Source organism: Agelaius tricolor, unplaced genomic scaffold (genome assembly GCF_023055355.1).
Source record: "Agelaius tricolor isolate 1412-34295 unplaced genomic scaffold, bAgeTri1.0.p SCAF_17, whole genome shotgun sequence".
NCBI classification, from domain to species: Eukaryota; Metazoa; Chordata; class Aves; order Passeriformes; family Icteridae; genus Agelaius; species Agelaius tricolor.
Window position 1 is genome coordinate 19,011,088 of NW_027269277.1, and position 11,977 is coordinate 19,023,064.

Below are 11,977 nucleotides of genomic sequence, written 5' to 3' on the forward strand. Positions count from 1 at the left end.
GGTTTTCCTGTGAGGAAATGAAAAATCCTGTGAGGATGTGAATGCCCTTCCCTCTCTGAGGGGACATCTGGGGTCAGGGGCTGGGCTTGGAGCAGGTCCTGGGGAATGCTCCAGCTCCTTCCAGCTGGGTGGGGACACGATGGCAAAGCAGATGCAGGCCCAGCCAGGAAGAGCCTGGGGGAGGATCGGAGGGGTCCTGCTGTCCCTGTGCCTTGTCCTGGACAGTGACACGGGTTTAGGAAGAGCTGTACTTGTTGCTCAGGCGGGAGCTGCTCCGGTCCAGCCCCAGCTCCTGCCCCGTGGCCTTCCACTTCCCAACAGATCCCTTCTCATCCGTGGGGGTGATGCTCAGGGCTGGCCTCTGGCACCAGCAGCACAGGCAGGACTGGGGAGACACAAGGAGGAGAGGTCATACGTGGGATGTGGGAAAAGAGGAGGAAGTATTCCTGTATTGTACCAGCAGGTGTCCCTGCACAGAGCCTGGCTGGGAACTGCTGAGCCTTGCTGTCCTGCAGCTCTGCTGGGAGCAGGTTTTCCAAGATACAGCTGGTGCGGGTGGGAAATGAGGACACTGAAATTTGGGTAATTTTTTGTAATTGTGTGTTCTCGTCATTAGGGGACAGAAAATACAGGTAATGCTTAGCTCCCATGCCAACAGGTGGGCTCAACTCCCATCCCATCCCATCCCATCCCATCCCATCCCATCCCATCCCATCCCATCCCATCCCATCCCATCCCATCCCATCTCCTTCCCTTTCTTTCTCAGGGCTTCACTACTCCTGACAATTATCTCCCAAAATCTTGGGTTCAATGTCTGCAGCAGCCCCAGCCCCATGTCTGATGGTTTGTGGGGATGTTCCTGTTCCAGAGTGACAGGGAGTTTTTGGGATTGTCCTAAATCCTGCTCTGGCAAAAGCATCCCCCCAGCAGGGCACTGAGCTCTGGTGTACTTGGAGAAAAGAGATAGCCAACAGGGAAAATTTGGGATAAGGAATAAGATCAGCTGGTGCCCCTGGGCCTGGGGGGTCATTCCTACCTGGAAGCAGTTCTTGAATTTCCGGCTGACAAAGTACAGAGCCACGGGGTTGATGCAGGAGTTGAGGGAGGCCATGTTGATCCCAAAATAATCCATCACCAGGAGGAAGCTGAAATGGGAGAGAACAGATGTGTCAGAAGCTCATGGAGAACAGAGGAAATTTCCAAACTGCCTGGCCTGGGATCCTGCTTCTGTGGAGGAGCAGTGACTGATAACAGAGCTGAGCACAAATCCATCCTTCCCTGAGAAAAACCACTTTTCCTTGCATGGAGCATTCCCTGAGGAAGCCAAGAGCAGGAGCTGTGATTTCTCCTGGTGCTCCTGATGTTCCCAAACCCCAGCACAGCAGCAGCCCCTGGCCTGGGCTGGATTTTGGCTGATGGGTGGAAGGGGAGGGAGACGGGCACCTCCCACCTGGCAGAAAGTGAGGAGCCCTCAGCTCTGCTGGGAATGTTCCTGTGCCCAGGAGACCTCAGCCTCACAGAGACATTCCAAAATTTAACTTAAACCCTTCTCTCGCCCCCCCGCCCTCTCTGTGCCCATCAGGGGGCGGTGCAGTCCGGGCAAGGAATTGCTGAAAGCAGGAGGTGGAAGGCAACCCCCCAGTCTGGTCCCACCCAGCAGGGCCTGTGCTGGTGCCAGGGGGGCTCCCAGGCTGGTGTCCCCTGCTGGGGCCCCTACTGTCAGGATCTTAACTTGTCACAGTGACCCTGAGAAGAGTTAGAAAGTCTCTTTTCCCAGCCTGGGCTTGAAGAAGGAGTCAGGGCTCTTCATTTCTCGGTCTCAAGGTTGTTTATTGTATCTTATCTATAATAAATTTTCTCCTGCCCTGCTGAGGTCCGTCCAGCAGGACAGTTCCAGGCACTCTGCCTGCCCCCAGGGCAGGGTTATGTCTTTATACTAAAAACTACCTGTACAATGTTTACAATTCCTTTCCAATACCTATCACCTGTGTTAGATAGTGAGCTTCTACTCTAAACCAATCTGTGAGTGCCACCATCACAGCAGAAGATGGAGGCCAAGAAGAAGAAGGAGAAAGGCTGGACAGGCCCAGATCCCTCCATCTTGCCCCCTGAACCCCCATACCAAAAACCCCAAAATCTACTTTTCCACCCCGTGATAACTTCATGATTATTCTACCTAAACTGTTGTGGCTGGCTGATCTTCATACAAGGTTGGTAACTTCCTCCACAGGTCATAATCAAACCCACAGGTGTTTTGGGCTCTGTGCCAGGGCTTCTGAGCCCCCTGGCAGGGGTCTTGGCCATCCTGGACAGCCAGAGGGATGTGCTGGGTTGCCACACCCTACCTGAGCAGCTCGCAGCGGTTGGGGTCTGTCTGGTCGTAGATGGTCTTCTTGAGGATGCGGCTGAGGTGCAGGGGCAGCCAGCAGAGAGCAAAGATCACCACCAGGCAGAACACGGTCTTGGCCACCTCCCGGCGCTGCCAGACAGGGCAGGGGGAGGATGAGCACAGGGGAATGGGTTCCAAATTGTGGAATCGTGGAATGGTTTGGATTGGAGGGAACCTTACAGGTCATCTCATCCCGTCATGGGCAGGGACATTTCCCACTAGCCCAGGTTGCTCCTGGAACTCTGCATCAGGTCCAGACTGCAGAAAGGGGCAGGGCAGCAGCAGCTCCACCTGGACAGACCCCTCCCCACCACTGCTCCTGATGGCTCTGCTGGGATGGTGTTCCCTGGGACATGGGGCCTCCTCCATCCACCCAGCACGCTGCTAAGGTGGCAACCAGCTGGAGCTCCTCAGGGAATCATTCCCAAAGTGTGGGAGGGGACAGTGAACTCTTCCCTGCACCCCTTATCTGGGATTTGGCGCATCCAACCTTTGGTCCAGTGTGGCGTGGGCTGGGATAAATGACCAGGAGAGCTCTAATGAAGCCAGAAGGGTTTGGGTTCATCCCTGAGGCTGGAGATTATGGAGCTGAAGCCCTTTTCCCTGGTGTAATCCCTGCACCAACGTGCCAAGATCCACGTGAGGCTCTGCCAGCTCATCCTGTCCTTCAGAGGGATGGGAAGCGTCCCCCCTCCAAGAGCACTCCCTCTTCTTTGGGAATGCCAGCATTCCTCCCTGGTCTCTCACCCGTTTCATGTGGTCATTCAGGGCAATCCTCATCCCGTTCCTCTTGCTCAGCATCTCACAGGACATGAGGGTGTAGAAGATGCCCGTGCACACCAAGGGCAGGCAGAAATAGAAGCCAAAAAGCCACCAGTCCTTCACATCCCGGTAGAACTGCGGGGGAGAGGGAGAGAGGGCAGCTGGAAATGGGGCCAGGGCAGCAGGGGGAACTTGGGATGCACACGTACCTTCCTGGAGCGGGATTGGGATTGGGATTGGGATTGGGATTGGGATTGGGATTAGGATTGGGGTTGGGATTGCGATGTACATGTATCCTCCTGAAGCAGGATTTGGATTAGGGTTGGGATTGGGATGCATGGGTACCCTTCTGAAGTCAGATTGGGATTGGGATTGGGATTGGGATTGGTATTAGGGTTGGGGTTGGGACTGGGGTTGGGGATGCTCAGGTACCCTCATGAAGCGGGATTGGGATTGGGATGGGGATGGGGATGCTCAGGTACCCTCATGAAGCGGGATTGGGATTGGGATGGGGATGGGGATGCTCAGGTACCCTCATGAAGCGGGATTGGGATTGGGATTGGGATGGGGATGCTCAGGTACCCTCATGAAGCGGGATTGGGATTGGGATAGGGATGCTCAGGTACCCTCATGAAGCGGGATTGGGATTGGGATAGGGATGCTCAGGTACCCTCATGAAGCGGGATTTCTGCTCCGAGGCCAGCATGCACACCCACAGGTGCTGCTCCCAGTAGCTCAGCTCCACCATGTCGAAGGCGATGGCCTCGGGCACTGCCAGCACGATGGCCACTGCCCAGATCAGCAGCACCTCCACAGCCTTCCACATGGGGATCCCAATGCCCTGGATCCGGCTCCAGGACGCCACGGCTCGGTACCTGCCCGGGAGTGGGAGCAGAAGGTGCAGGTTAGAATTGTCCCCAAAGGTCCTTTCCCTCCACCTCTGGACCTTCCCAGGTGTGGGAATGGGAAGCAGGGGCTCAGAGGATGGATGGGGTGGGGGCTGTCCTTGGCCACCCTTCCTCACCACCCCACCCACACCACGATCCTCCCCTCAGCCTTTCCCAGCAGGATTTCAGCTCTGTCACCAGAGAGTTCCTGCTGGATTGCAGCTCCACATGAGAGCAGTCTGTGCCCGTCTTGGCACTGGCCTGGGAATGAGCTCCTGGTTCTGCCTCTGGTTCCCACCAAGGGACAGGGCAGGCTGGGCAGGGCAGGGGTGGCTGTTGTGTCTCACCTGTCGATGCTGAGGGCGCAGAGGCTGAGCACTGTGATGCCCACGGAGGCTTTTTGGATGAAGGGCACCAGCTTGCAGATCTGCACCCCAAAGGGCCAGTCCTTGGCCAGGAGCTGGGGAGGATCCACAGGTTACCAGGCTGCTTTGGGAATGTGCTCCCAGCTTCCTCTCTGTGGGTGCACCCACGGGCTGTGGGGAGCCCACAGAGAGCAGGGAGAGCTCCCTGAGCTTCCCACCACTGGGAATGTGGGCACTTTCCCATGGTTTGCTGGAATTGGGAAACTTTCATTTCCCTGAATGGACACAGAGATGAAGGATGGTCCAGACACCAGTTCCTGACTCCAGACCCTGGGGGGTTTTGAATGGAGTCCTAAACTCCACACTAGGCTGCTTTGGATTGTTTTCAAAATGAGAATCAAAGTTGTGCTCTGACACAGCCAAAAATCCAGCCTGGCCAGCTCCAGAGCCGTGTGTCCTGAGCCTTTTACAGACTCTGACCCCTGAGCGCACAGGATGGGCTCTGTGGCCCCACACTCTGCCAGGACAAGCAGAGGTGGGGACGATGTGTCCTGGCAGCTGGAGAAATCCAGGCCACTCATTCCAGAGGAGACTGGACTGAGTTCACAATCCTTCTGTCCCCCTGACCCCTGGAGCCTTTCCTGAGGCTACCCCAGAACCCATTCCAGCTCTTTCCTTGGGCCTCAGCAGTAACACAAACCATGGAACCCCAGAAAGGTTTCTGGGGCACCTCAAAGCCCATCCCATCCCATCCCATCCCATCCCATCCCATCCCATCCCATCCCATCCCATCCCATCCTTTGCCATGCCCAGGGACACCCTCCACCACCCCAGGCTGCTCCAAGCCCCATCCAGGCTGGCCTTGGACACTTCCAGGGATCCAGGGGCAGCCACAGCCCGCACAGGAGCTCCTCCAAGGCCACCAGGGATGCAGAGCAGCCCCATGCTGGCCGTGCCAGGCGGAGCTGACCTTGTAGACGTTGATGGGCAGCGCGATGAGGATGTAGAGCAGGTCGCCCAGGGCCAGGCTGGCGATGAGCACGTTGGGGCCGTTCCTCATGCACTTGTTCTTGTAGATGATGCGCAGCAGCGTGGAGTTGCCGATGATGCCCACGACGAAGATGGTGCAGGACACGATGGTGTTGATGTACTTGAAGGCGTGGCGGATGTCGGCGGGCCGGGCGCACACGGGCAGCAGCGGCGGCTCCGAGGGACGGCTCCCGGCGGCGCCCGACGCGTTGGACACGACCTGCACCGGGCCGTGGGGCTGCTCCTGGCCCAGCTCCCCCAGGGGCACCGGGCTCTCCTGCACCGCCCCGGGGGTCTGGCTGTGAGCCCCAGAGAGGAGGCAGCTCAGGACCATGGCCAGGGCGGCGGGGAAGGGGATGGGTCCTGCTGAGGAGGGGACGGCGAGGCTGGGGGCTGCAGGAGTGCTCATGGTGCTTGTGGGGTGTCCTTGGGGTCCTGCTGGGATCTGCCAGGGGAGAAAGGGAGCAGGGAGAGAAATTGTTTAGCAGAGGATGGAGAGATGGGATATTGGAGAGAGGAAAGTTGTCCAGCCTGCAGAGGAGGAGGCTGAGGTCCGATCTCATCGGGGTCTGAAAGCTCCTCACAAGGGGCAACTCTGAACTCTGCTCGCTGTGAGCAGGGACAGACCCAGGGAACAGCCAGAGCCGTGCCAGGGAGGGTTAGGTTGGAAATCAGGAAAGGTTCTTCCCCCAGAGGGTGCTGGCACTGCCCAGGCTCCCCAGGGAATGGGCACAGCCCCGAGGCTGCCAGAGCTCCAGGAGCCTTTGGACAGCGCTCCAGGGATGCCCAGGGTGGGGTTGTTGGGGTGTCTGTGCAGGGCCAGGGGCTGGGCTGGGTGATCCCTGGGGGTCCCTTCCAAGCAGGGATATTCTATTTTATGATTCAATTCTATTTATGAGTTGCTGGAGAGCTCCATCATCCCAGCAACCAAACGATGCCAGATCAGATCCCACCAGGTCAGAGCTGTTGACCCTGAGGGTGGGGTTTGTGCTGCTAAATTTAAACAGCCCAGTAGAACAAAGTGGAAGGAGAACAAACTGTCCCTTGTGCCTCTGACGTGGCCCTGCAGTGGCTGGGACACCTGTCTGTGCTCAGGGACTGTGGCAGCAGGGACTGCACCTCCTGCATTGCTGCTCTGGGGACAGTCCCAATTCCCTCCTGTGCCCATCCCACTCCTCACTCAGAATCCCAGAATCACTGACATTGGAAAAGGCCCCCAGGAACATCGAATCCAAGCTGTGCCCAATCCCCATCTCCTCACCAGCCCAGAGCTGAGTCCAGGTATTCCTTGGACACCTCCAGGGATGGGCACTCCAAACCTCCCTGGGCCGCCCCTGCCAAGGCCTGAGCCCCCTTTCTGTGGGGAAATTCCTGCTGTGCCCACCCTGAGCCTGCCCTGGCCCATCCTGAGGCCGTTCCCTCTGCTCCTGTCCCTGTTCCCTGGGAGCAGAGCCTGACCCCTCCTCATGTCAGGAAGCTGTAGGGTTTAGTTTTGGGACATTTAGTTCCTGGCAGGTTGAGGTTGCAGTTTTGGGGCACCTCTGTCAATGCCTGCCCATCTGGGCAGCTCTGCAGCCCCACCTCAGGCTCCAGAGAACCAGCAGAACTTTTCCAGCTCATTCCAGGGGGAAACTGAAGCCTCACCACCATCCCCCTGCCCAGCTGGTCCCACGGCTGCCCCTGCAAAGGGAGGGCTCAGCACAGCCCTGCTGGGGAAACGCTGCAGGGCTTTTGCAGCAGTGCCACAGTGACCCCTGAGCTCTCACCCCATGGATGTGCAGCAGCACAGCCCCTCCCTGCCCTTCCTCACCCCATCAGCTGAGCCCCTTCCTCCCCAGCCCCTGCCTGCCCTGCCCAGGGCTGTAACTCTCCCTGGGCTCCTTCCAGCCCTGGCTGCTGACACAGGGAAAGGCCTCCAGGGCTGGAGCACCGGGAATATCCCCAGAGGGGTTTTGCTCTGCTCAGCTCTGACCAGGCAGGAAGAGCCCAGGGGCTGCCCCACAGCCACAGGAGAGAGCTGAGGGTGGTGGTGGCTCCATCCCAGGGCTGGGGTTGAGGAAAGGGCTCTGGAAGATCCAGGCTGAGAAATGAGCCCAGAGAAGGAGCAAACTCTAGCTTGTTCCTCAAACAGGGATAAATCTGGGGGCTCCTGGTTGGAGTGAATAAGGAACAATTTTGTCAAACCGTGAAACTTCCCAGCTCTGAAGGGAGAAGAAATTGCTGTGGCTGGACTGGGAACTGGAGCCTTTGTGAGAGTCCCTGGGATTTCCCTGCTGTAGGGAGCAAGTGAGGCAGGGACCAGGGAGCCTGAGTGGGATCAGAGCAGGGGCTCAAGCTCTGCTCTGACTCCTCCAGGCAGAGCTGGGATCTGATCCCAAACCCGCTGCACCGCAGGAGCTGCTCCCAGGAGCAGCCAAGGCACTCCCAGGTGTAGCAGGGCTCTCCCTGCCCATGGCCAGGGGAACCCCGGGCCCAGCACAGCTCCCACCCTGGGAGGAGGTGGCCAGGCCAGGCAGGAGCCCCCAGGACTGACCACAGCTCCTGTGGACACGGCCATGCCTCCCCAGGGGCTCAGCCTTGTGGGAATGCCTGGGCTGGGCTGGGAAGGGTGAAGAAAGGAAAGGAAAGATGGATAAATACCCCAAAGGATCACAAACCTGGGCACAAATCCCTGCTCTGAGCTGTTCCAGGGATTTCAGCCTGGCTGAACTCCCCCAGCCATGCTGGGCACAGGTGCCCACTGGGGGTGTCCCCTCCCCACAGTGCCCACGGGGTTGCAGCTCTCAGGAGAGGGCAGACCCCACTCAGAATTCCTGCCCGAGCTCCCTGAGGGCTCTCAGGGGCAGCTTTGGATGGCACAGCCTCTTGTGGCTGGGGGACAGAGGTGGCACTGGCAGAAAGCGCCCGAGCACCCCTGGAACAGGGAACGTGCCCAGAGCCCCCCACAGCCCTGGGCTGTTTCATGAGCCCAGCCTGGCCTCAGAGCTCTGGTAAAGAAAAATGCAGAAGCATAAAAACCCTGGGGCTTGGCAGAGGAGCTCATGTGAGGGAGGATCACAGGACACGGCTCCTGCCCAGCCTCTCCATGACACAACTACAAAGCACTGGAGAGGAAAAACACTTCCTCCCCAGTTCGCCTTAAACTCAATCAAATCTGTTATTAAACCCAAAATTTAGGCAAAGAGAAACTGTTTCCTCCTGTCCAACTGCCCTTTTACTCCTTGCTCTTCCCATCTTGGAGTGCTTGGAAGCACAGCCCTTCCTCAGCTGAGGGAAAATGAGGCACAGGAACATCAAGAAGCTTGTTCAGATGAGAAACCAACACCAGCACGGTTAAACCCCAGATCCAGAACTGCTTTCATCCATCCCAGTGGGAATTTTAACTGTGCTGAGCCCAAATGGCAGCTGAAGCCATTGGAATCCTGACATGGATTCAGGGAACCAGGGAGAGACTCCCAGAGAGAAACTCACACTGAAAACTGTCACCTCAACCCTCCAGAGCCTGATTCTGCCTGAAAGGTGCCGTGAGTGGGATTGGAATCCCCTTTCCCTGGGAGCCCAGGAGAGCCCAGCACGTCCATCCTCACATCCAGCAGCCTCATCCTCCCTCCATCCTCCTCCTCCTCCTCCTCCTCTCCCTCCCTTCCAGAGCAGTTCCACCTCTCCAGACTCATCTCTGCAGACACCAAACACAGCTTTTCAGTGGGTAAATATTGCAGCACAATCTGTGTGGAGGGAGAGAGGCGGCAGCAGCACATCCCACCCTCAGGGCTCCCTGCCCTGAGCCCAGCCTGCCCCGGGAGCAGGAGGAGTTCCCACCCCAGGTGTGCTGGATTTCTCCTCTCCTGCCACAGCCTGGACCTTGGCCAGCCACCGTGGTGCCTCCAGCACCTTCCCCAGAGGGGGCTGCAAAAATTCACCCAGACACAAGGAATCATTTTGTCTGCAGATTAATGCACAGGAGATCAAAGCTTTCCTGGGAGTCGTTACCTTCCTGCTGACCCTGGAATGTGGGAGCTGCTCCTCAGGGCTCCTTCCCCCTGCTGGGCATGTCCTGGGGGAGCTGCACTGCTTTCGATGCTGGAGTTGGCTTTTGAGAGGGGCTGGAGCTGTGGAAAATGCTCCTTCCTGCCGTGGGTGGTTTTATAGAACATCCCAGGGCTCCCCCAGCACAGCCCCTGCGACCAATGGCTGAGGGCGGGATGGGGATGGAGGAGGGAAAGGCGGGAGAAACACGGGATAGCTCTGGGAAGGAGTGAAAATAATAAACAAATAAAGCTGCTCAGGGGGTGGCACTGTCTGCTCCATGAGTGACACGATCCTCAGCTCAAGATTTGTTCAAAGTTCCTGATGAGAACTGGAGCAACCTGGCTTTTCTCAGTGGTCAGGGTTTGTAAATAGGGTAGAAATCATCTGTATATGCAGGAGAAGCCAGGTTTGGTGGGAAGGACATGGAAATAAAGCCAGGTTTAGTGGGAAGGACATGGAAATAAAGCCAGGTTTAGTGGGAAGGACACAGAGGAAGAGCCAGGTTTAAGTGGGAAGGACATGGAAATAAAGCCAGGTTTAGTGGGAAGGACACAGAGGAAGAGCCAGGTTTAAGTAGGAAGGACATGGAAATAAAGCCAGGTTTAGTGGGAAGGACATGGAAATAAAGCCAGGTTTAGTGGGAAGGACAGCAGGAAAAGCCAGGTTTGCTGGGCTGGGCTGGATGGACACAGCCCATCCCTGGCCTTGCCTGGAGCACTCAGCTGCTGCCCTGTTTTGTCCAGCAATACCCAGAGATGTTTCCACCTTTTGTGTCCCAGAGTTGACTCTGGAGCTCAGTGGATCATTCCTGCACCTTGGTGCATTCCTGGGACTCTGGGGCTGGACTTTTTCTCTGGGAGCAAACGAGTCCCTTGCCAGCTGGAGGCTCTGAAGGGCAGCAGGAGGTGACCTGGCCCTGTCCCCCCTGCCCTCTCCATCCCAGGCAGAGCAGGGAGCAGCCCCTTGAAGGGCTCCTCTGCCCGGGGCAGAATCCATGGATTTAGCTACCCTTTAACCCTTTGGCCTCTGTGAGGAGCTGCAGCTTTTCCTGGGCTCTCTTCCCCAAACAGAGAAGTTTGGGGCGTGCAGGGCCCCCCTTCCTGTCTATTCTGGGCCAGTCACGTTCCTGCACGGGACAGGGCATGAATGGCCCTCTCTGTTCTGCTGGGGACAAAGGATGGCTCCTACCCCTGGGAGACCCCCAGGAAAACCCAACCTTGCCCAGCCAGAGGGGCCCTGACACACCCTGGGGTCCGAGGCTGGTGCTGAGTCACTGCAGGGATGAGAATGAAACCCCACAGCCACGCCACATCCCCTGCTTTGTGTCCCAGCAGGAAAGCAGGACAGCTTCCAGGGATCCCTGAGGCCTGGCAGAGCCATAGCCCAGGGCATCCATCCCTCATGGCTTTGCCAGCTGTGGGAATGTGCCAATGGCTTTGTAGTCCAAGCCATGGGAACAGCTTTGCCAGACAGGGTTGGTGAAGGGGAATGGCTGCTGCTCCCAGCTGGAATCACAGGGTTTGACCTGCAGTGGACAGGTTGGAGCTGCCCCACAGAGGCTCAGCTGGGCTCTGCTTTGGGGTGAGGAGATTGAGAGGAATCTGATTTACAGGTGTGGCCATGGAGCAAAGAAACATCTGGAGAACCATTTGGGAGGTTCTCCTTTCCCCTCCCAACATCTGGATGCTCTCCCTGTGGCAGGGGGAATGCAGCTGTGTGCCCAGGGATGTGCACAGGAGGGGATGGAGGTGCCTCCCAGACCCCCCACTAATTGCTCTAATTATGGCACTAATTAGGGCACTAATTGCTCTTCACAGCCCTGGCCCCGTTTCAGTTCAGCTGGAGGCGCCCCAGTGCCCAGGTGTGGGTCTGTGTTATCCCAGATGCTGTGGGAAGTCAGGGATGCCTGGCAGGAGGGAGCATCCCTGGAGGCAGCACAAACAGAGCCTCTCCTCTGGGAGCTGAACAGGAGAGCTCAGAGACAGTCCCTCGGGAACTGAGACAGGTAAAACATCACAGAGAAGCGACTGCTGGGGACCTGCAGGGACAAATCCTTCAGGAAGACGTTTTTCCAGGGCTGTCAGCTAGCAAATTCTGCTTTTGGGAGGCCTGGTGTCATCTGACTGAAATTCTGGGTGTATTTCTGCTCAGGCATCCTCTGGGAAGGCTTGGATTTAGTTCTGCAGCACTGGGAATGCTGAAATGGAAAGCTCAGAAACTGCCTCCCAGCCCAACACCTCCACTGGCATCACTTTAAATAAATAAATAGAAGATTGTGCCTGCATTTCTGGTCATACTCCTCAAGTCCTGCTGCCAGCATTCCCTTTGCCCTGCCTCTTATGCCAGAGGGGTCTGGAGAGCTGGGGAACAGCTCTGGCATCTTTCCAGCAGTGCTTTTCTGCTGCAAATATTTTCATTCACATCAAGTTCTGGTCTCTGGGTCTCTCTCTCCCCTTCTCCTTCCCCCTCCAGGATGATATTCCTTGGTTTTAACTCCTGGAGCAACCCAGCAGTGC

At 57.3% G+C, this 11,977-nt stretch overlaps 1 protein-coding gene across 1 annotated transcript; it reads right to left on the minus strand.

Annotated features, from left to right (window-relative positions):
• Positions 1 to 61: 61 nt before the first annotated feature.
• On the minus strand, positions 62 to 9,522 carry LOC139597112 (endothelin receptor type B-like). The gene is made up of 8 exons (XM_071442080.1): positions 9,423 to 9,522; positions 5,374 to 5,877; positions 4,386 to 4,498; positions 3,822 to 4,026; positions 3,137 to 3,286; positions 2,346 to 2,479; positions 1,037 to 1,145; positions 62 to 385 (listed from the first exon to the last, which is right to left on the minus strand). Exons 2-8 carry the CDS (start codon positions 5,839 to 5,841, stop codon positions 236 to 238), a joined length of 1,329 nt encoding a protein of 442 aa, XP_071298181.1. The 5' UTR covers positions 5,842 to 5,877; positions 9,423 to 9,522; the 3' UTR covers positions 62 to 235.
• Positions 9,523 to 11,977: the final 2,455 nt, after the last annotated feature.